Source organism: Ammospiza nelsoni, chromosome 30 (assembly GCF_027579445.1).
Source record: "Ammospiza nelsoni isolate bAmmNel1 chromosome 30, bAmmNel1.pri, whole genome shotgun sequence".
Classification (NCBI taxonomy): Eukaryota; Metazoa; Chordata; class Aves; order Passeriformes; family Passerellidae; genus Ammospiza; species Ammospiza nelsoni.
In genome coordinates this window covers 971,895-996,926 of record NC_080662.1, presented here as the reverse complement: position 1 = coordinate 996,926, position 25,032 = coordinate 971,895, and the positions used below count along the sequence as shown (strand labels likewise).

At 65.2% G+C, this 25,032-nt stretch overlaps 2 protein-coding genes across 2 annotated transcripts; one reads left to right on the top strand and one right to left on the bottom strand.

The window, feature by feature from the left end:
* Window positions 1–21: 21 nt before the first annotated feature.
* On the top strand, window positions 22–20,765 carry FER1L5 (fer-1 like family member 5). The gene is made up of 50 exons (XM_059490668.1): window positions 22–106; window positions 221–276; window positions 353–444; window positions 546–654; window positions 726–857; window positions 937–1,065; window positions 1,142–1,204; window positions 1,313–1,363; window positions 1,812–1,842; window positions 2,040–2,155; window positions 2,236–2,410; window positions 2,985–3,064; window positions 3,192–3,260; window positions 3,355–3,398; window positions 3,904–3,980; window positions 4,055–4,131; window positions 4,975–5,088; window positions 5,184–5,328; window positions 6,027–6,151; window positions 7,145–7,236; window positions 7,806–7,989; window positions 8,112–8,264; window positions 8,727–8,840; window positions 9,260–9,426; window positions 9,545–9,831; window positions 9,976–10,133; window positions 10,362–10,538; window positions 10,744–10,822; window positions 11,009–11,086; window positions 11,157–11,338; window positions 11,988–12,146; window positions 12,237–12,335; window positions 12,756–13,158; window positions 13,441–13,529; window positions 13,632–13,673; window positions 13,755–13,889; window positions 14,528–14,641; window positions 14,716–14,871; window positions 14,951–15,042; window positions 15,672–15,842; window positions 16,502–16,650; window positions 17,370–17,509; window positions 18,168–18,256; window positions 18,398–18,493; window positions 18,964–19,105; window positions 19,183–19,282; window positions 19,817–19,922; window positions 20,046–20,136; window positions 20,224–20,333; window positions 20,483–20,765. The coding sequence occupies exons 1-50, from the start codon at window positions 22–24 to the stop codon at window positions 20,763–20,765; spliced, it is 6,207 nt and encodes a 2,068-aa protein (XP_059346651.1).
* A 1,671-nt stretch (window positions 20,766–22,436) lies between these two features.
* Window positions 22,437–24,429, bottom strand: BOLA3 (bolA family member 3). Its single transcript, XM_059490906.1, has 4 exons — window positions 24,370–24,429; window positions 23,872–23,995; window positions 23,002–23,090; window positions 22,437–22,568 (listed from the first exon to the last, which is right to left on the bottom strand). The coding sequence occupies exons 1-4, from the start codon at window positions 24,397–24,399 to the stop codon at window positions 22,503–22,505; spliced, it is 309 nt and encodes a 102-aa protein (XP_059346889.1). The 5' UTR covers window positions 24,400–24,429; the 3' UTR covers window positions 22,437–22,502.
* Window positions 24,430–25,032: the final 603 nt, after the last annotated feature.

Below are 25,032 nucleotides of genomic sequence, written 5' to 3'. Positions count from 1 at the left end.
CGGTGCCAGCGCTCCGTGGCCATGCTGCGCTGCCACGTGGTCGCCGTCCACATTCCCGGGGCCACCGGCTTCGGTCCCGGTGTCCTGCTGTCCGTCTGCTTCCGAGGTACGGCGGGGCTGGGGACACCGCGGGGTGTGGGGCACGCCATGGCACAGGGTGGCGCGAGGCACCTCCCATGTCCCCATCCTGAGGTGCCACCACCCCTCCCGTCCCTCACAGGTGTCCCCAGGAGAACCCAGGTGGTGCCTGAGGAGCGCAGCCTCACCTGGAATGAGGTGAGGTGGCCCTGGGGTGGCCCGTGGTGGCACAGGGACATGGGGTCACCCCCCTGAGCCGTGTCACCCCCGTCAGGAGCTGGTGTGGCCGCTGGACACGCGTCCCCTGAGTGCCACGGACACGCTGGGGCTGCGCCTGCGGCGTGGGGACTGCCTGCTGCCCCGGGAGTGAGTGCCAGCCCTGGGGGGACACCCCCTCACCACGGCCACCCCATCACCAGGGCCACCCCTTCACCACGGCCACCCTCACCGTGTGCCCCCTCCCGCAGGGACCTGGGTGCCACCACGGTGTCACTGAGCGAGCTGGTGGCCAGCCCCAGGCTGCCGATGGCCGTCAGGGACATCCCGCTGCTGGACCACCGGGAGCAGCCCACGGGGGTGAGCGCAGCCCCACAGCACCCCACAGCACCCCAGGGTGGCACTGTCCCTCTGTCACTGTCCCCTTGCAGTGCACCGTCACCCTCTGCTGCTACCACGACCTGCACGGCGCGGCTGGGGACGTCCCTGTCGCCACCGGGCGCGGCCAGGTGGCCCTGGAGGCACCGGGGGTGGCACCTGAGGACAGGAAAGAGGATTTCCAGGTATGGCACTCACTGGCAGAGGGTGGCAGCCAAGGGGGTGATGTCCCCTCGTGGCCACCACGTCAGTGCCACCCCGCAGGTGCGGGTGAGGGTCATCAAGGGCCGCCAGCTGCGGGGCAATGCCATCAAGCCCGTGGTGAGGGTGCAGATCGGGAGGCAGCGCTTCCACAGCCGCAGCCGGAGCGGGAACAACCCCTACTTCAACGAGGTGACACCGCGGAGGGGACACGGGCAGTGCCGCTGTCCCTCAGCCCGTCCTCACTGTCCCTTCTCCGGGTTTTCAGGTGTTCTGCCAGGATTTCCACATGGCGCCGGAGCAGCTGGTGGCACTGCCCATCCAGATCGAGGTGGGGCGGAGGGGTGGCACTGGGGGGACAGGGACAGGGATTGGGGCAGGGACACAGGGACAGGGACACAGGGACACAGGGACAGCCGTGTCCCCTTCCCTGTCCCAGGTGCTCCGTTCACCAAACATCTGCACCAAGGCCGTCATTGGCATCTTTGAGGTGAGGAGTGAGGGATTGGGATTGGGGTTTGGGAATGGTGTTTGGGATTTGGGAATGGGAGATTTGGATTGGGGTTTGGGAATGGTGTTTGGGGTTTGGGAATGGTGTTTGGGATTTGGGAATGGGAGATTTGGATTGGGGTTTGGGAATGGTGTTTGGGATTTGGAAATGGGGGATTGGGAATGGGGTTTGGGAATGGGGGATTGGAATTGGGGATTGGGATTGGGGGATAGGAATGGGGATTGGAATTTGGAATGGGGGATTGAGATTGAGTTTTGGAAATGGAGGATTGGGATTGGCCTTTGGGGATTGGGGTTTGGGAATGGAGCTTGGAATTGGGGATTTGGGAATGGGGCGCTGGGAATGGGGATTTGGGAATGGGGGTTTGGGAATGGGGCACTGGGAATGGGTTCTCAGAGCACTCTCACCCCCTTTGCCATTCCCACAGCTCGATGTCGGCACCATCTACTCTGCCCCAGGTAATGACAGGGTTGGGGTGACACATTTGGGGTGCCACATTTGGGGTGCCGCATTTTGAGCGACATTTCACACCAGCACTAGCTGGGGGTGAAGCCCCATTTTGGGGGAGCACCGGGCGTTTTGGGGAGGTTTCAGGCGTGGCTCCGGAGGCACCGGCGAGGTGACCGCGGTGTCCCCGGTGTCCCCGGCGGGACAGGCCGCAGCCTGAGCGGGAAGTGGCTGAGCCTGCAGCACCCGCGGCACCGCGACGGCCGCTCGCAGGGCTTCCTGCAGGTCAGCCTGGTGGTGCGCCGCGCCGGGGAGCGCGCCCAGGTGAGCGCCTCGCCCTTCCCTGCACCCCAAAACCCTCCTGGGGGTCCCCACGCTGTCACCTGTCCCCTCGCCATCCCCAGGAGCAGGAGGTGCCGCCGGGGGACGAGGATGTGGAGGCCAACCTGCTGCGGCCACCGCCGTGCGCCACCACGCTGCAGATCCGCGTGTTCCGCGCCGAGGACCTGCCGCGGGGTGGGGACGCCGGGGTGTGGCGTGGGGACATCGGGGTGCGGGATGGGGACACTGGAATGTGGGGTGGGGACATCGGGAATTGGCATGGGGGCGCTGGGAAATTGGAGTGGTGACACCGGGAATTGGGGTGGGGACGCCGAACATTGGGAATTGGCATGGGGACGCTGGGAAATTGGAGTGGTGACACCGGGAATTGGGGTGGGGACGCCGAACATTGGGGTAGGACCATTGGGAACTGGGATGGGGACACCGGGAATTGGAATGGGGACATTGGGGTTTGTGGGGACACCAGGAATTGGCGTGGGGACACGGAGGTTTGGGGTGGAGACACCGGGAATTGGAATGGGGGTAGATTTGGGGATCCCCCTGCTCGCCACAAGGTGGGGACACCGGGAATTCGGGGTGGGAGTGGGTTTGGGGACCCCCCCTTCTCACCACAAGGTGGGCGTGGGGGAATTTGGGACGAAGAGCGAATCTGGGGACCTCTTTGCTCCAACAGAGTGGGAACGCGGGGAAATTGGGGTGAGGGGAGAATTTGGGGACCCCTGCTTGCCACAGGGTGGGAACCGGGGTGAATTTGGGGTGCGGATGGATTAGGGGACCCCCCAAAATCTCTCTGCTCGCCATCCCCTTGCAGTAGAGCCGGCACGGCCGTGCCTGGGCGGCACCGCGGGCTCGCCGAAGGTGTTGGTGCGCGTCGGCTTTGCGGGCAGGACGGTGAGCGCGGGGCCGGGAATTTGGGGTTCCAGGCGGGCAATTTGGGGTGCCAGGAGGGGAATTTGGGGTGCCCGGGAGCCCTGGGGGTGCCCCATCTTTTTGGGGGCTCACGGCTGTCCCTCCGCAGCTCTGCACCCGCGGGGTCCCCGCCGATGCCAGCCCTGAATGGAACGAGGTTCTGTCCTTCCCCCTGCGGGTGAGGAGCGCCCCCGGCCCCAAACGGGGGCACCCCAAAAAGGGGGGACGCCCCCATTTCCGCAGCCACACCGGGCGCTGTTCTGTTCCCGCAGCTGCCGCCCATCTGCGATGAGATCCTGCTGGAAATCCTGCGTGGGTGAGAGGGGGACACCCCCGGGTTTGGGGGACACCCCCGGGTTTGGGGGATGACCTTCAGGTTTGGGGAACATCCCTGGATTGGGGGATGCCCCCACGGGTTTGGGGGACACCCCCGGGTTTGAGGGACGACCTTCAGGTTTGGGGGCTCCCGAGGGTTTGGGGCGACACCCCGTGGGTTTGGGGGACATCCCCGAGGGTTTGGGGGGACATCTCCAGGATTAGGGGACACTCTGCGGGTTTGAGGGACACTCCTCGGGTTTGGGGGCATCCCCAGGATTGGGGGACTCCCTGTGAGTTTAGGGGGACATCTCCGGGATTAGGGGACACTCCCCGGGTTTGGGGGACACCCCGCAGGTTTGGGGGACTCTCGAGGGTTTGGGGGGACATCCCTGGGATTGGGGAACACCCCCACGGGTTTGGGGGGATATGCCTGAGATTGGGGGACAATCCTCGGATTTGGGGACCTCCCCACCTTTGGGGGACCCCTGACCGCGTCCCCCCAGGTCGTGCCGGAGCAAAGCCCTGGGCAGGGCCACCCTGCGGCTGTCCCAAATCTCCCGGGAGCCCAAGGAGCTCGAGGGTGAGCGGGGCTGTCCCTTTTTGGGGTCCCCATTAGCCAGAGCCCACCCTGAACCCCCCTTTGTCTGCCCCCAGAGGGGACCCCCGGGTTCTCCCCCTCCTTCGGGCCCAGCTTCCTGCCCTTCTACGGCCCCCGGCCGGACGCTGCCAGGGTACGGAGCAGGGTTTGGGGGAAATGGGTTTTTTTGGGGGGAAAATGGGGTGTCTGGGGGGGAAATCGAGAGTTATTGGGGCAAAGGAAGGGTTTCTGAGGGCTGTGGGATGTGTGGGGTGGGAATGGGGCAATGCAGGAGGAAATGGGGGGTTGGAGGGGAACGGGGTTGTGGGGCTTGTCAGTGAGGGTTTGGGGAGTGGGAAAGGGAGTTTGGGATGGTTTCAAGGGCGGTGGGAATTTTGGGGTGAAATGGGGTGGGGGAAACAGAGAATAGGGTGTAAATAGGATGGGGAACAGAGAACAGGGCATTTGAGGGAAAACAGGAATTGTTGGGGCAGGACTTTGGGGGACAATGGGACCTTTGGGGTGAAAATGGGATGGAGAAAACAGAATGGGGTGAAATGGGATGAGGGGAATGGAGAATGGGGTGGAAATGGGATGGTGATAACAGAATGGGACACTTAAGGGAAAACAGGAATTGTTGGAGCCGGACTTAAGGGAACAATGGGACATTTGGGGTGAAAATGGGATGGGAAAAATGGAGAATAGGGCAAAAAGGGGATAGAGAAAGCAGAGAATGGGGTGAAAATGGGATGGGGTGACAGGGAATGGGGCATTTGGGGGAAAACAGGAATTGTCGGGGCAGGACTTTAGGGGACAATGGGGCAGGACTTTAGGGGACAATGGGACATGTGGGGTGAAAATGGGATGGTGATAACAGAATGGGGCATTTGGGGGAAAACAGGAATTGTCGGGGCAGGACTTTGGGGCACAATGGGCAGGACTTTGGGGCACAATGGGACATTTGGGGCGGCCCCCACGCCCCGGGCTCGTTCCCCAGGACTCGGGGCCGGTTTTCCGGGGCCGGCTGCTGCTGGAGCTCTGCACCCACACGGGGACCCCGCCGGGGCGGCAGCGCGACGCCGTGGCGCCGGTGGACGCCGAGCGGGCGCAGGTGGGGACACGGGGACACCACGGGGACACCACGGGCCGGTGCCACCCTCACCGCGCGGTGCCGGCTGAGCGCTTTTGGGGTTTCTCTCGCCGCAGAGCCGCCTGCCCCGCTGCCAGCTCGGGCTCTGCGGGGTTTTCTACTCGGCCACGGCCGTGCCCGGCGGCCCCGAGGCGCTGAGCCTGGAGCTGGGCATGGGTGGCACCGCGGCCGCCACCGCGCCCGCCCTGCCCGCCTTCGACGGTGAGCGGGGACAGCCCGGGTGGCACCGGGGCCCTTGTCACCTCCCTGGGGACATTGTCCCCTGCCCCGGGTGGGGGAACTGGGGAAGGGGGCGGTGAGACGGCGGGGCAGGGATTAATTGCTGGTTAATTAGGGTAATTATTTAATTATTGGAGGGTGTGATCTGCGTGTGTGGGAGGTTTGGGGTTATTTGGGGGTGGTTTGTGGGGATTTTAGGGTGTTTGGGGGATTTTGGGTTGTTTGGGGATGTTTTGGGGGATTTGGGGATGTTTGGGGTTGATTCTGGGTTACTTGGGGGTGATTTGGGATGTTTTTAGGGATTTTGGGCCGTTTGGGGATGGTTTGGGGTGATTTTGGGGGTGATTTTGGGGTGTTCTGGGGCACTGCCAGGATGCCCTGGGCTGAGGTGATTTTAGGGTGATTTGGGATGGTTTTTTGTGGGATTCTGGGGTGATTTGGGGGTATTTTGGGGTGCTGCAAAGACACCCTGGGCTGAAGTGGTTTTTGGGGTGTTTTTGGGGTGTTGGGGACATGGATTGGGTGTCACTGGGTGATGTCACCTGTGGATCAAGGGGACAATTTGGGAATCTCAGATGATCCCGTGACACCTCCCGGGAAGCCCCAGCTGCCCCTCAGCAGCGTGGCCAGGTCCGTCCTGAGCCCAAATTTCCCGACTTTCCCAAATTTCCCGGATTTAGGGAACCTCTACCATTACCTGCCGTGGTTTGGGGACAAACCTGTGGCCGCTGTCACCTCGCAGTGGGAGGACGCCGGGCACCGCTGGGACAGCCTGAACCTCCTGCGAGCGCTGTGCCAGCACCTGGTGAGACCCCAAATCCGGGTGGGGAATGATCCCAAATCCGGGTGGGATTGACCCTGAATCCAGGTGGGGATGATCCCAAATCTGTGTGGGGATGATCCCAAATCTGTGCGGGAATGGTCCCAAATCTGTGTGGGAATGATCCCAAATCCAGCTGGGAATGGTCCCAAATCTGGGCGGGGATGATCCCAAATCCGGCTGGGACTGATCTCAAATCCAGCTGGGAATGACCCCAAATCTGGGTGGGATCAATCCCAAACCAATGTGGGAATGGTTTGGGATGGGATTGACCCCAAATCCAGCTGGGATGGAGCGGGATTGACCCCAAATCCATTTGGGAATTGTTTGGGGTGGAATTGACCCCCAATCCATTTTGGAACAGTTTGGGCTGTGTCTGATCCCAAATCTGTATGGGAACAGTTTGGAGTGGGATTGACCCCAAATCCATTTGGGAAAGGTTTGGGGTGGGATTGACCCCAAATACATTTGGGATGGAGTGGGATTGATCCCAAACCTGAGTGGAAATTGTTTGGGGTGGAACTGACCCCAAATCCCTTTGGGGACGATTTGGGCTGTGACTGATCCCAAATCCGTATGGGAACAGTTTGGGGTGGGATTGACCCCAAATCCAGCTGGGATGGAGTGGGATTGACCCCAAATCCATTTGGGAATGGTTTGGGCTGTGTCTGATCCCAAATCCCTATGGGAATAGTTTGGGGTGGGATTGACCCCAAATCCATTTGGGGACATTTTGGGGTGGGATTGACCTCAAATCCCTTTGGGGCCATTTTGGGGTGGGATTGACCTCAAATCCCTTTGGGGCCATTTTGGGGTGGGATTGACCTCAAATCCCTTTGGGAACTTTTTGGGCTGTGAAAGATCTCAAATCATTTTGGGAACAGTTTGGGGTGGGATTGACCCCAAACCTGAGTGGGAACAGTTTGGGGTGGGATTGACCACAAATCCCTTTGGGGCCATTTTTGGGGCTGTTCCCAGGAGGAGAACCTGGCCAAGCTGCAGGGACACCACGGGGACACCAGCGGGGACATCGGGGTGAAGCTGCTGCAGGAGCTGGCGCAGGACTGCGAGTGAGAGATCCCAAATCCCAACATCGGGGTTTGGGGCCAGGGCACCCCGAATCTGGGGGGGAAACGGGGCTGGCAGTGGGGTTTGGGGGATTTGGGACACTTTGAGACATTTTGGGGGACAGTGGGACGTTCCGGAGGGGAGAGAGCATTTGGGGTGGAAATGGGATGAGGGGGACTGGGGTGATTGGGGTGGAAATGGGGTTTTTGGTGGGAGGATGGAGCGTTTGGGGGAAAACCAAGGAGTTGTTGGGGCAAAGAATTTTGGGGGTGAAATTGGGGACTTTAGGGTGATCCTTTAGGTTTCAGGGTGTTTTGGGATGTTTTGGGGTGATTTTGGGCCGGTTTGGGCGCTGCAGGGCTGCCCTGAACTGGGATGTTTTTGAGTTGATTCTGGGATGGTTTTTGTGGTAATTTTGGGATGTTTTTTGGGGTGATTTCGGGTTGATTCTGGGATGTTTTTGGGGTGATTTTGGGCTGTTCTGGCCCTGCAGTGCCGCCCTGGGCCGGGGTGATTTCGGGTTGATTCTGGGATGTTTTTGGGGCGATTTTGGGCTGTTCTGGCCCTGCAGGGCCGCCCTGCAGTACCTGGAGGAGCAGCCCGTCCTGACCGCCCTGGACCAGCAGCTGCGGAGCTGCCGGCGGCGCCTTCTGCAGCGGCTGCAGCGCGAGGCCAGGGCCCACGGCCGCCACGGGGACACCCTGGGGACGGTGGCCCGGGGGTGGCTGCGGCGCGCGGCCGCGCTGGCCGTGGAGGTGACACCAAAACGCCAAAGCGGGACAAACCCCAACCCCGCCGCGCTGAGGCTGGGTCCCTGCGGGGCTGCTCCTGTCCCCGTCCCGGTGCCGCTCTCACCCCTGTCCCCGTGTCCCCACAGCCCCAGGCCGGTGTCCCCGACGTGCAGCTGTGGCTGCTGCGGGGCCAGACACGGGTGGCCTCGGCCCGTGTCCCCGCCACCGATGTCCTGCACTCCCCGCACGGCCCCGGCGCCTGCGGCCAGCTCTGCGGGAGGATCGTCACCCTGTTCCTGGTGGGAGCTCCTGCTGTCCCCTGGTGTCCCCTCGGTGTCCCCTCTGTGTCCCCTGGTGTCCCCTGGTGTCCCTCGGTGTCCCCTCTGTATCCCCTTGGTGTCCCCTGCTGTCCCTCGGTGTCCCCTCTGTGTCCCCTTGGTGTCCCCTGCTGTCCCTCTGTGTCCCTCCATGTCCCTTTGGTGTCCCTCTGTGTCCTCTTGGTGTCCCCTCCGTGTCCCCTGCTGTCCCCTTTGGTGTCCCCTGGTGTCCCTCCTTGTCCCCTCCATGTCCCCTCTGTCCCTGCTCCATGTCCCCTCTCTATTCCCACCTCATCTCCCTGCTCTGTGTCCCCCCATGTCCCCTGTCTGTCCCCGCCGTGTGTCCCCTGTCTGTCCCCCCACGTGTCCCCGCCCCAGGTGACACTGTGTCCCACTCTGTGTCCCACTCTGTGTCCCACTCTGTGTCCCACTCTGTGTCCCCAGGGCTGCGGGGACAGCCAGGCCCAGGTGCGGGTGTGGCTGTGGCTGGGCCGAGTGGCCGAGAGCGGCGAGCTGGCCGGGCTGCTCGGGGGGAGCCTGCGCTTCTACTGCCAGATGGTGGGGACAGGGATGGGGACAGCACGGGGACAGGGGAGGGGACAGCACGGGGACAGTACAGGGGACAGCATGGGGATAGTGGGGACAGGCGTGGGGACAGCATGGGGACACCACAGGGGACAGCTGAGGACATGGGGATGTGCAGCGTGGACAAGGGAGGGGACAGAACGGGGAGAGTACAGGGGACAGCATGGGGACAGCATGGGAGATAGCATGGGGACAGTACAGGGGACAGTGTGGGGACAGCAGGGACAGGGGAGGGGACAGCATGGGGACAGCAGGGACAGGGGAGACAGGATGGGAGGGGACAGCACCTGGGAGGGGACAGCACCTGGGAGGGGACACCTGGGAGGGGCCAGCACCCACCAGTGTCCCCTAAGGGCAGCACAGTGTCCCTAAGGGCAGCGCTGTCCCCGCAGTTCGAGAACCAGACGCGGCTGTTGGGGACGTGGGGGCCCCGGCGGTTTTGGGGGCGCCCCGCGTTCTCCGACAGCTCCGGCCGGGCCCTGCCCCCCCCGGAGGAGCTGCGGCCCCCCAAGGGATGGAGCTGGGACGGGCCCTGGAGCGTGGAGCGGCCGCGGCGGCGGTGAGCGCGGGGCACGGCCACCCCTGTCCCTGCGGGAGCGCGGTGACACCAGAAGTGTTCCCCGGTGTCCCCAGGGTGTCCCCAGGGTGACACCAGCCGTGTCCCCCGCTGTCCCCAGGGTGCCAGCACGGGCAGAGGGCGCAGGGACCGTGGTCCTGGAGGAGCTCTACGAGAACCAGAGCCGAGACCCCGGTGGGGACTGGACCAGCACGGCCAGCACGGACGCCGTGAGTGGGGGACGGCGTGGGGACAGTGTGGGTGACACCAGAGTGTCACTGCTCAGCGCCCGCCTGGTTTTGCAGAAGGGAGTGGCAGTGCCACCAAAGGAGGAGGTGGCGTGTCCCCAGGGCTGGCACGTCACCAGTGACTGGCAGGTGGACACGGAGGGGGCTGAGGATGAGGACGGTGAGTGGGGGGTCCCTGGTGGGCACAGCAGGATGGAGGTGACAGGGATGGGGGTGACGGGAATGAAGGTGACAAAATGGGGGTGACAGGGACACGGTGGCAGGTACATGGTGCCAGGGACGCGGCTGAGCCCTGTGTGTGCAGGTTGGCACTACGGGGTGGGCACGGAGGACGGCAGCCCCCCGGCAGCGTGGCACAGCGAGGGACAGCAGTGCCACACCCTGCGGCGCCGGCGCTGGCTCCGGGTCTGCCACAGGGACAGCGACAGCTGGGCACAGGACACGGACACCTGCAGCAGCCTGGTGACACTCGCGGGGACAGGGACGGGGGTGACAAGGATGGGTGGCAGGGTGGGGGTGACAGGGATGGAGGTGACAAAGAGGGGTGACGAGGATGGTGGGTGACGGGGGACGAGGATGGTGGGTTGGGGTGATGGGACGATGATGAGAGGGAAGGGGGTGATGGGGATGAGGCTGGCAGTCCCCGTGCCACTCTGTCCCCATGTCACTGTGTCCCCGTGTCCCCTCCAGGACCCCGAGGAGCTGTGGGAGGATGAGGCCTGGCAGCCCGAGTGCTTCTGGGGCTGCACCTTCCAGCCCAAGGTCCCGGCCGGGCCCCGGTGCCGGCGGCGGCGCTGGCAGCGCTGCCTGGTGCCCGCCGAGCCCGGGGCCGCCGTGGCACCGCTTTTCCTGCTCCGGGGAGCCCCGGTACGAACGGGAGGGACCCGGGGGAACGGGAGGGACCCGGGGGAACGGGAGGGACCCAGGGGAACGGGAGATGTGGAGAGACGGAAGGGAGGGAAGAGGGAGGGACGGAGCCCTGGGGAGCGGGGCCATGAAGGGACAGTCGCACACGGGACAGAGGGACAAGGGGACAGCAGGGTCCCCCCAGCCCAGCCCTGTCCCCTCCCAGAACACCGAGGAGCCGGCTCAGGACAGTCCAGAGGTGGCCCTGCAGCAGCCACCGTCCTTCATCCTCTGCAGCTTCCAACGTGAGCCCGGGGCCGGGAGTGACCGGGAGGGACCGGGAGTGGCCAGGAGTGACCAGAGGGTGACCGGGAGTGACCAGGGAAGGACCAGGAGTGACCGGGGAGGGGCGGGGAGGGACCGAGAGTGACCAGGAGTGACCGACAGGGGCCAGGGACTCGCATCCCCCCCTGACCCCCGGCTGTCCCCAGGCCCCGGCCGCTTCCAGCTCCGCTGTTACATCTTCCAGGCGCTGGATCTGGCGCCCGGCAGCTCCAGGACCTCCATAGGTGAGACCCCTCCGGTCCCCGGACGCCGCCCCGCCGGCAGCCCCGGCGCTGACGCCGTCGCTGTCCCCAGATGCCACCGCGCACGTGTCGTTCGTGTCCCTGAGCCAGCGCACGGGGACGGCGCGCGGGGCGCTGGACCCGCGCTGGGAGCAGACGCTGCTGTTCCCCCGGGTGCCGCTGTTCGGGGACCCCCGAGGCGTCGGGAGGGACCCCCCGGCCGTGGTGGTGGAGGTGTGGGACCAGCGGGGACAGGTACGGGACACTCCGGGCATGGGGAGGGAGGGATGGGAGCAAAGGAGGGGATGGGGAATGGGGGATCAGGGATGGAAGGATGGAGGGATGTGAAAAGAGAGGGAGGGAGGAAGGAGAGAGGGAAGGAGGGAAGGGTGGGAGCAGAGGGATGGATGGATGGATGGATGGATGGATGGATGGATGGATGGATGGATGGATGGATGGGACATTGATGGATGGAGGGATGGATGGAGTGACGGATGGATGGAACATGGATGGAGGGCTGGCAGGAGGGATGGAGGGACAGGGGCTCAGGGATGGAAGGACAGAGGTCAGAAATCAAGGGACAAGGGGATGAGAGATGGAAGGATGGTGCTGTCAGGGATGGAAGAACAGAGAGGTCAGGGATGGAAGGATGGTGCTGTCAGGGATGGAGGGGCAGGGATCAGGGATGGACGGACAGCAGGATCAGGGCTGGAGGGGCAGGGATCAGGGGTGGAAGGATAGGGCTGTCAGGGATGGACGGACAGCAGGATCAGGGCTGGAGGGGCAGGGATCAGGGATGGAAGGATGGGGCTGTCAGGGATGGAAGGACAGTTTGGGGCTGTCAGGGCTGGAGGGGCAGGCACAGCCCCGGCCGGGCCAGCCCCTGCTCCGGCTCTCCCCGCAGGGCCCCGCGGTGCTCCTGGGCCGCTGCGTGTGCTCCCCGCGGGTCTGGCTGGACGCGGCGCTCCGGGAGCCGCCCCGGCTCCAGCCCCACGCGCTGCGGGGCCCGCGGGGCGCGGCCGGGGAGCTGCTGGCGGCCTTCGAGCTCCTGCAGGAGCCCCAGGTGAGGCGGGGACACTGGGGTGACACAGGGTGACACGGAGGGCACCCAGGCCCGGGGTGGCATTGTCACTGTGTCCCCTCCCCACGGCAGGACGGGTCCCCGGCTCCGCTCGGCCCCCCGCCCCTGAGCAAGGACGGGTTCGGCATCCCCCCGGAGCTGCGGCCGCGCCTGCGCTGGGTGGCGCTGGAGGTGGGAGCCACCTGCGGGAGGGGACAGCGCGGGGACAGCGTGGGGACAGCCGGGAGGACAAGGGGGCAACAGGGAATGGGGTGGGGACAGCGTGGGGACAAACAGGGAGTGGGGAATGGGATGGAGGTGGGGCTGGGATGGGGACAGGGATGGGACAGGGATGGGACCGGGATAAAGGCGGGATGGGGACAAGACTGGAGGATGCAACCTGGGCGTGGCAGCGGGTGTGGGCAGAGCTGAAGCTCATGGGGACGGGGACAGCGACAAGGACAGGAGATGGGGACAGAACAGGGACAAGAACAGGAGCCAAGATGAGCGCGGGCACAGAGGGGAGGAGACAAAGCCAGCACAGGGGTGGGGACAGGGACACGGATGGGGACAGCACCTTGAGGCCCCGGTGCCAGGGCCCGTGTCCCGCAGGTGCTGGCCTGGGGGCTGCGGGGGCTGCGCGGGGCCGTGCGGGAGCCGCGCCTGGAGCTGCAGTGGGGGGAGCAGAGCCTGTGGACGCCCCCGATCCCGGACATGGCCACCAACCCCAACTTCCCCAGCAACGCCTTCCTGCTCACCCTGGTGAGGGCGGGAGCGGGCCCGGGGGTGGCTGCGGTGACCGGGCCGTCCCTCATCTGTCCCCGGCCGTGCCCGCAGGCGCTGCCCGAGCAGGAGCGCTTCGTGCCGCCCATCCGCCTGCGGCTCTGGCACCGCGCGGGCGCCGAGCGGCGGCTGCTGCTGGGCCAGGCCAGCGTCAGGGAGCTGGGCCGGTACCGCTGCCCCCCGCCCTGCCAGGAGCCCGGCAACGGCTGTGACATGGTCGTGTCAATGCCAGGTACGGCCCGTGCCATCCCTGCCCATCCCTGGTGCCACCTGTCCCATCCCTGCCCATCCATGGTGCCACCTGTCCCATCCATGGTGCCACCTGTCCCATCCCTGGTGCCACCTGTTCCATCCCTGTCCCATCCATGGTGCCACCTGTCCCATCCATGGTGCCACCTGTCCCATCCCTGTCCCATCCATGGTGCCACCTGTCCCATCCCTGGTGCCACCTGTTCCATCCCTGCCCTACCCCAGCTGTCCCCTCCCTCATCCCCGCTGTCCCCGTGTCCCTCAGACGAGCTCCTCTCCGTGCCCGCCGCCTCCAGCCCCTGCAGGCGTTGGTGTTCCCGGTTCCTGGCCATGTCCCCGGCCAGGATGGCTCAGGTGAGTCCCCCTGCGCACCTGGCACCAGCCCTGGCACCGCTGGGCAATGGCACCGCCCGGCCCCGTGCCTCGGTTTCCCCAAGAGCCCTTTGCTCCCTGCAGGACCTGCTGGGCTACCTGAGGAGCAGGCGGGCTGAGGATGAGGTGGGCACAGGAACGGGGACAGGGGGCACAGGGGATGCCACCTGTGCCCACCTGTGCCCACCTGCTCCTGCTCCCCACCAGGACGAGGAAGATGAAGACGAGGAGGATGAGGACGATGAGGAGGAGGAGGAGAGGGACTGGTGGAGCAAATTCTACGCGTCCATGGAGGACAAGGAGCCCAAATCTCCATGGGGAACCAACGGGGACAGGCTGAAGGTGAGCCAGAGCCTGGGATGGGGACACAGAGAGGGACAGCTGGGGACAGGGACAGGGAGGATGAGGGGAGTGAGTGAGTTCTGGGAGCGGGATGAAGCTGAGGAGGACAGGGATGATGATGAGGATGAGGAGGGAATGGGGACAAGAGATGGGGATGAAACTGAGTGGATAAGGGATGATGATGAAGGTGGGGACAAGGACAGGGATGATGATGAAGCTGGGGAGGGGACAAAGATGAGGATGAGGGTGAGGAGGGAAGAGGGACAAGGATGAGGATGAACCTGGGGAGGGGACACATAATGATGAGGAGGGACTGGGGACAAGGATGATGATGAAGCTGGGGAGGGGACAGGGATGATGATGAGGGAATGGGGACAGGGATGAGGTTGAGGAGGGAATGAGGATGAGGAGGGACTGGGGACAGGGATGAGGATGAGGAGGGACTGGGGACAAGGATGAGGATGAGGAGGGACTGGGGACATGGATGATGGTGAGGAGGGACTGGGGACAAGGATGAGGATGAGGAGGGAATGAGGATGAGGAGGGACTGGGGGCAAGGATGACGAAGGACCCGGGCTGCCGTGGGGAGCTGCCCTAGCTCTGGCCCTGGCTGCCCCGAGCCCGGCCCGGCCCCGCAGATCTACGGCTGCGAGCTGGAGGCCGTGCCCGAGTTCCAGGCGCTGCAGGATTTCTGCCAGAGCTTCCCCCTGTGCAAACCCGGCCGTGCCCCCGAGCCCGTGGGCACCTTCAAGGTGGGCGAACCCCCCCCCCGGCGCGGGACCCCCGGGGGCGGGCGGGACCCCCGAGGCACGGCGGGGTCTCTCAGGGGCTGTTCCGCATCTACCCCGTGCCCGAGGGCGCCGCGGCCCCGCCCGGCCCGCGCTGCTTCCAGCGGCTGCCGCCCGCCCGGCCCCAGCCCTGCCTGGTGCGCGTCTACGTGGTGCGAGCCTTCGACCTGTCCCCCCGCGATGTCACCGGCCTGGTGAGGACAGCGGGGACCCGCGGGGCGGGGCGGGGCGCGCCCGGTGTCACCGCCCCGGTGTCCCCTCCCGTCCCCCCAGAGCGATCCCTACGTGCGGGTGGCGCTGGGCAAGAGGACGCTGGGGCAGCGTGACCACTACGTGCCCAACACCCTGGAGCCCGTCTTCGGCAGGTGCGCGCGGGGTGGGGGCCTGGTGGCACTGTCACCCACGGGGAGGGTGGCCCTGGTGGCACTGTCACCTCCAGGGGGCACTGGGGGCGCTCACCAGGTCGCCGTTGCCAGTGCTGTTGTGCCACCAGATCCCTGTGCCATTCCCTGTGTCACTAGCTGAACCATTCCTTGTCCTGCCATGTCCCTGTGTCCCCACCTGTCCCATTCCCTGTGTCCCCAGCTGTCCCATTCTCTGTACCCCCACCTGTCCTGTTCCCTGTCCTGCCATGTCCCCTCCTGTCCCATTTTCTGTCCTGCCATGTCCCCTCCTGTCCCATTCCCCATGTCCCCAGATGTCCCACTCCCTGCCATGCCCTGTCCCTGTGTCCCCTCCTGTCCCATTGCCCATGTCCCCAGATGTCCCACTCCCTGTCCTGCCATGTCCCCTCCTGTCCCATTTTCTGTCCTGCCATGTCCCCTCCTGTCCCGTTCCCTGCCCTGCCCTGTCCCTGTGCCACCACCTGTCCCATTCCCCGTGTCCCCTCCTGTCCCACTCCGTGCCCTGCCACGTCCCATGCCCCATCTCCCCTGTCCCCACGGGTGTCCCCGTCCCCGTGCCACCCCCGGGCTGATGGCGCCGCTGCCCCCAGGATGTTCGAGCTGACGGCCACCATCCCCCTGGAGAAGGACCTGCGGGTGACAATCATGGACCACGACAAGGTGCCCCCGGACCAGGAGATCGGCAGCACCACCATCGACCTGGAGGACCGGCTGCTGTCCCAGCACCGCGCCCACTGCGGGCTGCCCAGCCTGTACCACACGTGGGTGGCACGGGGACACGGGGAGGGGACACGGGGGGACACAGGGGCACAGGGGGACATGGGGCGGAACAGGGAGGGACATGGGGGGGACACGGGGAGGGGACCCAAGGGCACAGGAGGGGACACGGCGGGGCTGGGAGAGGGGACAGAAAGGGACACAGAGGGCAGGACAGGAGGGAACACAGAGGGCACAGGAGGGGACGCAGGGCACAGAGACACAGGGAGGGGACGCAGGGGCACAGGAGGGGACATGGGGGGCTGGGAGGGGGGACAGGAGGGGACACAGGGGAAGAGGGCACAGGAGGGACAAGGAGGGACACGAGGAGCTGGGAGGGAGGACAGGAGGGGACATGGGGCAGGACAGGAGGGGACACAGAGGCCACAGGAGGGGACATGGGGCTGGGAGAGGGGACAGGAGGGAACATGGTGGGCACACGGGGGCACCGGAGGGTGGCACGGAGTGGGCACAGAGGGATTTGGGACACGAGGAGGGACAGGATGGGGAGGCACAGGAGGATGGAGAGGGGCACAGGAGGATGGCACAGAGTGGGCACAGAGAGCCAGGGGCTGGCACAGAGAGCCAGGGGCTGGCACAGAGGGCCGGGGCGGGCACAGGGCTCGCTCCCAGCAGAGCAGAGGTGCCACTGTCGTGTCCCCAGCGCGGGCCCCGCGTGCTGGCGGGACCAGCTGTGCCCCAGCCGGGCCCTGGAGCTGCTGGCGGCCGCCCGGGGGCTGCGCGGGCCCCGCTTCAGCCGCGGGGGCACCGCCCTGAGCCTGGGCGGGCAGCGCTTCCTGCTCAAACACTTCGGTGAGGGGGGAACGGGGGGCTGGCGAGGGCCTTGGGGGGGTTTCGAGGGCTCTGGGAAGGGTTTGGGGTGGATTTGGTGGAGGTTTGAGGAGGACTGGGGGGATCTGGTGGGGATTTGGGGGGGTCTGGAGGATGTTGGGAGGATGTGGGCAGGGTCAGGGGGGGTTTGAGAGGGTCTGGGGTGGTTTCTGGGAATCTGAGGGGGAGGGTTGGGGGTTCTGGGTGGGATCTGGGTGGGTCCAGGGTATTTGGAGTAATCTGGGGGTGTTGAGGGGATCTGGGTGGGTCTGGGATGGTTTCCGGGGATCTGGAGGGGGTTTGTGGGATCTGGGTGGATCTGGGATAATTTGGCAGTGTTGGGGAGATCTGGGGCCTCTGGGGTAATTTGGGGGTGTTGGGCGGATCTGGGTGGGTCCGGGGAGGCTTTAGGGGATCAGGGTGGCTCTGGGGTAATTTGGGGGTGTTGGGCAGATCTAGGTGGGGTCCAGGGAGGATTTGGGGGATCAGGGTGGGTCTGGGGTAATTTGGGGGTGTTGGGCAGATCTAGGTGGGGTCCGGGGAGGCTTTGGGGGATCTGGGTGGGTCTGGGGTGGACTTGTGGGATCTGGGTGGCTCTGGGGTAATTTGGGGGTGTGGGGGGGATCTGGGTGGCTCCGGGGAGGATTCGGGGGTGTCTGTGGGGTGACAGCGGGGCGGGTGACGGCGGCCCGGTGTCCCAGAGCGGCGCCACCCCCCGCCCCGCCACGCCGGGGCCCCCCGGGAGCGCCTGGCCCTGCACGTGCTGAACCTGTGCGAGCTCGTCCCCGAGCACCTGGAGACGCGCGGGCTGCAGAGCCACGCCCGGCCCGGCCTCGAGCAGGTGACACCGGGGACAGCAGGGACATCACGGGGACAGGGACACCGGGGGAACAGCAGGGACATCATGGGGACAGTGACACCGGGGGAACAGGGACATCACAGGGACAGGGACACCGGGGGGACAGCAGGGACATCACAGGGACAGGGACACCGGGGGGACAGGGACATCATGGGGACAGGGACACCGGGGGAACAGCAGGGACATCACGGGGACAGGGACACCGGGGACAGCAGGGACAGTGACATCGAGGGGACAGGGACACTGGGGATGGGGACACTGTGGGGACAGGGACACTGGGGTGGATGCCAGGAACCATGGGGTGACAGGAACACTGGAGGTTGGGACACTGGGGTGGCAGGGACACTGGGGATGGGGACATCATGGTGACAGGGACACTGGGGATGGGGACATTGTGGTGACAGGGACCATGGGGTGACAGGGACACTGGGGATGGGGATATCACAGTGACAGGGACACTGGGGTGGGTGCCAGGGACCCCAGGAGTGGGTGATGGAGCAGGGGGGGTGACAAGGACAGGTGCTGAGGGGACAAAGGGACCCTGCAGTGATGAGGAGCCTGGGGCATGGGGACAGCGAGGGGACACTGGGGGACACTTGGGGACACTCGGGCCGGTGCCAGCCCGTCCCGGTGTCCCCAGGGCAAGGTGCAGATGTGGGTGGACGTTTTCCCCACCAGCCTCGGCCCCCCCGGGCCCCCCGTGAACATCGACCCCCGCCAGGCCGAGGGGTGAGTGAGGGATGGGGCACCCCCGTGGGGACGGGGCCAGCCCCATGGGGACAGGGCCACCCCCGTGGGGACAGGGCCACCCCCGTGGGGACAGGGCCAGCCCCAGCAGAAGGTGACAGACCCGTCCCTGTCCCTGCCGAGGTACGAGCTGCGCTGCGTGGTGTGGAACGTGCGGGACACGGAGCCCGGGGACATCAACCTGCTGGGCCAGCGCATGAGTGACATCTACGTGTCCGGGTGTGTCCCCGTCGTGTCGCCTCCCAGCTCCTGTCCCGCTCGCCCCAGAGCCCCTGGCAGGTCCTTTGTCACCGCAGGGTCCCCATCAGCCATCCCCAGGGTCCCTGTCACGCCAGGGTGTCCCCATCTGCGTGGGCACAGGGGTGACAGCCGTGTCCCCTGCCGGGTGGCACAAGTGGCTGGAGTGGCACAGAGGTGACAGGAGTGTCCCTGCAGGTGGCTGGATGGGCTGGGGTGGGTATAGAGGTGACAGCGGTGTCCCCTGGGCAGTGACACACGGGTGACAGCGCTGTCCCCTGGGGGGTGGCACACGGGTGACAGTGCTGTCCCCTGGGGGGTGACACACGGGTGACAGCGCTGTCCCCTGGGGGGTGACACACGGGTGACAGCGCTGTCCCCTGTGGGTGGCACACAGATGACAGTGCTGTCCCCTGGGGGGTGGCACATGGGTGACAGCGCTGTCCCTGCAGGTGGCTGGACGGGCTCCCCGAGCAGCGGCAGCACACCGACATCCACTATCGCTCCCTGGACGGCCGCGGCGCCTTCAACTGGCGCTTCGTGTTCCCCTTCGAGTTCCTGGCGGCTGAGAAGCTCTGCGCCATCCGCCGCAAGGTCGGGGGGACAGGGAGGTGACGCAGCCCGGGGACACAGCCCAGGGACACGTGTGACCTTGCCGTGTCCCCGGGCAGGAGCACGTGTGGAGCCTGGACGAGACCCTGCTGAAGGTGCCGCCCAAGCTCATCCTGCAGGTGTGGGACAATGACAAGTTCAAGGCGGACGATCTGCTGGGTGAGAGACCCTGTGACCACCGGGGGGACACTGCAGGGGACAGGGGACAGCCAGTGGGGACAGGGGACAGCCAGTGGGGACAGGGAGCACCCATTGGTGGTAAGGAGCTCCCGCCAGTGACAGGTAGCTCCCAGTGGTGATAAGGAGGATCCACTGATGATAAGGAGCTCCCACCAATGATAAGGAGCTGCCACTGGTGACAGGGAGCCCCCACTGGTGATAAGGGGGACCCATTGATGATAAGGAGCTCCCACAGTTTATAAGGAGGACCCATTGATGATAAGAAGCTCCCATTGATGATAAGGAGCTCCCATTGGTGACAAGGAGCTCCCACTGGTGATAAGGAGGATCCATTGATGATAAGAAGGTCCCACCAATGATAAGGAGCTCCCATTGGTGACAGGGAGCCTCCACTGGTGACAGGGAACTTCGGAACTTCCAGTGGTGATAAGGAGGACCATTGATGATAAGGAGCTCCCCCAGGTGACAAGGAGCTCCCCGGGTGACAGAGCCGTCCCCTGGCCTGTCCCGCAGGGATCCTGGAGCTGGAGCTGACCCGGCTGCCCCGCCCGGCCCGCAGCGCCCGCCTGTGCCGGGCCTCGCCGGCGGAGCTGCCCTGGTTCTCGTGGCCCTGGTTCTCCCTGCCCCGCTTCCTCCGGGCGCGGCTCTCCCGGCTCTGGCTCTCCCTGGCGCGGCTCTCCCGGCTCTGGCCGCCCCTGGCGCGGCTCTCCCGGCGCCTCTCCCGCCGCTGGTTCCGCGCCCGGGCTCTGCGGCCCCTGAACCTGTTCCGCAGGCGGAGGGCGCGGGGCTGGTGGCCCTGCACCATGCACGAGGACGGCGGCCAGCGCCTCTCGGTGGGTCGGGGACGGGCCGGGGACACCCGCACGGGGCTGGGGGACAGCGGGGACAGATCCAACCGCCCCCACCCCCCGGGCTTGCAGGGGAAGCTGGAGCTGAGCCTGGAGCTGCTGTCGGCGCAGGAGGCCGAGGAGCGGCCGGTGGGGAAGGGCCGGGAGGAGCCCAACAAGCACCCGACCCTGCCCGAGCCCAGGTGAGCCGGGGACAGCAGGAGGGGCCAGGGGACAAGGTGACAGGCTGAGCCCGGTGTCCCCCCAGGAGGGGGACAAGCGGTGGCTGAGCCTGGGGACAGGCGGTGGCCGAGCCCGGTGTCCCCGGTGGCTCAGCCCGGTGTCCCCGCAGGCGCCCCAAGTCCTCGTTCCTGTGGCTGACCTCTCCCCTCCGCCTCATCCGCTACGGCGTCCGCTGGAACCGCCTGCTGTGGCTCGGGCTGGGGCTGGCGGCGCTGCTGCTGCTCCTGCTGCTCCATTCCTTCTTCCCGGTCAGCACCGCCCCACAAACTCCCGCTGTCACCCCTGAACGTGCCCTGAGTGTCCCTGTCCCCCTGCAGAGCACCCTCAGGGTGAAGGTGGCTGAGGCGCTCCCGCTCCTGCCGGCCACGAAGCATCCCCGGACCGAAGGCTGAGGAGGAGCCGCCCGGTTCCCGGATTTCCCGGCTCTGAAACCCCTCCCGAGCTGCTCTGGATGTCCTCGGGAGGTTCTGCAGCGGGGATCGCCCCCGGGACGCCGGGGCAGCTGAACATCCACGTTCCCTGCTGAACAAAGCCGTGTCCGAGCAGCACCGGAGCGTCGTCCCCGTCTCTGGCGGCCTGAGGGGGGCACGGACACCCTAAGCCCAGCCCCGATCCCAAATTCAGCCCCACCCCAGTCCCAGCTCTGCCCCAGTTGCTGCCCTAACCCCAACAGCATCACCGGCCCCGGTGCCCCGGGCGGGACGGGGACAGCCCGGGCAGTGCGGCCGGGAGGGAGGGACGGGGGAGCGGTGCCCGGTGCCGGATCGCGGCGGGATGTGCAGGGGAACAGCCAGGCGGGTGCCCTGACCGCGGGGCCGGGTCGGGGCAAGGACGGACACCGGCGGGAGCATCCCCCGGGGTTACGGGCCATGGATACCGACTGAGCATCCCCCGGGACAACGACTACGGACGCTGAGACAACGACTACGGACACCGAAGCAACGACTATTGACACCGGCAGCCATGCCCACTCCGCACCGGAGCCCCGGGGCCGCCCGTGCCCCATAGCGCGGGCCGGGGAAGACCGAACACCGACAGGAGCATCCCCGGGCCGAGGAGGGCGGAGATGCCCCAACGCCGGTCCCGGCCCCGGTGCGAGGCGAGCGCTCCCGGTGACCGGGCCCGCTGCGCCCAGGCCCCGCCCCCCGGAAAGCTTTCAGCCAATCACATCGCTCCGTCCCGCTCCAGCCCCGCCCCTCATTATTTGCCAACAAAGCCAACAGCTCCATGCCCCGCCCCTCGTTGTTGGAGCTCGGCTCCCATTGGCTGCGGCCGAGAGGGCGGGGCTACGCCTGCGTATATAAAGCGGCGGTGGGCGCGCACGGCTCAGTTCGGGGCCGGCGGCGGCAGCGGAGCGGGACAGGAGGAGCGGTACATCCAACACCGGAGCACCGGCAGCTGCCGGACCCTCGGAACCGCCAGCCCAGAGCCCCGACACGGGGCGGCCGTGGTGGGGAGGTTGGGAGGGATCAGGATCCGCCGATGCGCCGCTTCTCGCCGCCCCTGCGCCTTGTCTCGCCGCCGCCTTCTCGGTACCGGCCCCTCCAAACGGGAGCGGGACCGGCACCGGGACCACCCCCCGGCTCAGCAAAGGTAAGGAGCGAGACCCGCCGGGGCACCGAGGGACCACGCCGGGCTCCCGGATCGGGGGCTTGGCCACCGCCCCGGCCTGGCCAAGGTAAGGGGATGGAGAACACGGCACCCCTAAACTGGGGGGTCGGACACCACCCCCGGCTCAGCAAAGGGTAAGGACAGACAAGCCCGGGGCACCGAGGGACCACGTCGGGCTCCCGGATCGGGGGCTCAGCCACCGCCCCGGCCTGCCAAAGGTAAAGGACAAAATAAAATTGGCAAAGATCACATGAAATGCTGTGGCTGATGTCTGCTGGTTCAATGCGTCGTTCGCCACCCACACAAATCACAAAGCCCCCACAAGAGTGGGGCTGGGACCCCCAGAGATCCCCTCCCCATAAAACCAAGCACCCCAGAAATGGGGCTGGGACCACCAGAAATAATAATAAATAATAATACGCATTCCCCAGGATGGAGCACAGGGCACGGGGTGGGGTTCACGCCCAGGGGGGCAGCCCTGGGCCCCTCCTGGAGCTCTTTATTGTGGCGGGGCAGGCTCAGCCCTTGGGGGCCGAGGTGAAGATGCGCAGGCCGTGCATGTGCTTGATCTCCTCGCTCAGCGCCTGCGGGGCAAGCGCAGCTCAGGGCTGGCTCTGGGCTGGCCCTGGAGAGGCCTCAGCCCCACAGGTTTCCTCTCTCCCATTCCTTCGCATCCATCCCCTCTCTCTCCTATTCCCTCATAACCCATCCCCTCTCCCCTGTTCCAGCTGTTACCTTTCCCTCTCTCCTCTCTCTCATTCCCTCTCCCCCTTTTCCTCTCTCCCATTCTCTCCCATTCCGTCACACCCATTCCAGCTATTCCCATCCCCTCTCCCCTCTTCCAGCTGTTCCCTTTCCCTCTCTCCTCTCTCTCATTCTCCCTCCCCATCCCTCTCTCCCATTCCCTCACACCCATTCCAGCCGTTCCCATTCCTTCTCTCCCATTCTCTCCCATTCCCTCACACCCATTCCAGCTGTTCCCTTTCCCTCTCTCCATTCTCTCCCCGTTCCCCACACCTGTGTCACCATCCTGTGCTGCTGCACCGGCCGCTTCTCCCGGAACTCCTCCGACTCCACGTGGATCTCGTACATGTCACCGCAGCCTCCTGGCAACCAGGGCCAATTAATGCCAATTAAAATCCATTAAAGTCAATTAAAGTCAAGGCTTGAGCACCCTCACACTCCTGCCCCGTCTGGGGATACACACAGCCTGAGGGAGCGGGAGACTGAGTGGGTTTTAAAAAAAAATGTGGGTTTGGGGCAACCAAGAGCGGGTTTAGGACAATAAAGAGCGGGTTTAAGGTAGAAAGAGTGGGTTTAGGGCAACCAAAAGTGGGTTTAGGACAATAAAGAGCAGATTTGGGGCAACCAAGAGTGGGTTTAGGGTAATAAAGAGCAGGTTTAGGGCAAGAAAGAGTGGATTTAGGGCAATAAAAACCAGGTTTAGGGCAATAACGAGTGAGTTTAGGGAAAACAAGAGAAGGTTTAAGGCAATAAAGAGCAGGTTTAGGACAATAAAAAACCCGTTTAGGGCAACCACGAGCAGGTTTAGGCCCACAGAGAGAGGGTTTAGGACAATAAGAGCAGGTTTAGGGTAATAAAGAGCGGGTTTAGGACAATAAGAGCAGGTTTAGGGTAATAAAGAGCAGGTTTAGGACAATAAGAGCAGATTTAGGGTAATAAAGAGAGGGTTTAGGACAATAAGAGCAGGTTTAGGGTAATAAAGAGTGGGTTTAGGACAATAAGAGCAGGTTTAAGGTAATAAAGAGTGGGTTTAGGACAATAAGAGCAGGTTTAAGGTAATAAAGAGTGGGTTTAGGACAATAAGAGCAGGTTTAAGGTAATAAAGAGTGGGTTTAGGACAATAAAAGCAGGTTTAGGCCCTACCTGAGATGTCCACCACCTTGATGGTCGAGGCCCGCGGGAACTTCTCCCTCAGCAGCCGCGCCAGGCGCGACTCCCCATCGGTACCGGAGGCCAAACCCCGCCAGGAGCGGCAGCGCAGGAACAGCTGCGGGAAAACGGCCCTGAGAGCCCCGGGGGGACCCCAAAAACACCCCGGGAACGGGGGAAGGGGAAGGGGCCGGAGGGGGGCACAGGAAGCTGCGGAACCCCGGGAGAGGAGGGGCGGGAACGGGAGCTGCCATCACCGGAGGATCGGGCGGTGAGAGCGGGGCTGGGGAAGGGCGGGAGGGGTTACCCGTGCCTGGGGACATTGCGAGGAGCGGGAGCACCGGGAGCGGTACGAGGAACGGGACAGCGCCGGGAGACGGTGGGGAACGGGGCCGGGGATGGACACCGGGGGGGGCCGCGGTTACCGGCACCGGGGGGACACAGGGACAAGGACAGAGGGACAGAGGGACACGGGGACTGACGGGCACTCACCGGGCCCCGGCCCAGCCCCGCCGCCGCCATCCCGGGGGCGCGCCCGGGGTCACCTCCGCCTCAGCCAATCAGAGCGCGCCGCTGGCCAAAGGGGCGGGGCCAGCGCTGCGCCGCCACGAGCGCCCCCTGGCGGATCGGAGGAGCGGGAGAGACCGCGATGGCCCCAAAAGGGAGCCCAAAGGGGTCCCCTCCTGACCCCACAAAGTTCCCCCTCCTGACCCCACAAAGTTCCCCCTCCTGACCCCACAAAATCCCCCTCCGGACCCCACAAAATCCCCCTCCTGACCCCACAAAGTTCCCCCTCCTGACCCCACAAAGTTCCCCCTCCGGACCCCACAAAATCCCCCTCCTGACCCCACAAAATCCCCCCTCCTGACCCCACAAAATTCCCCCTCCGGACCCCACAAAATTCCCCCTCACGACCCCACAAAATTCCCCCTCCGGACCCCACAAAATTCCGCCTCTTGACCCCACAAAATTCCCCATCCTGACCCCATAAAGTTCCCCCTTCCGACCCCACAAAATTCCCCCTCCTGACCCCACAAAATTCCCCCTCCTGACCCCACAAAAATCCCCATCCTGACCCCACAAAATTCCCCCTCATGACCCCACATGGGGTCTGATCCTGACCCCATAAAAAGCCCCCTCCTGACCCCAAAAAAA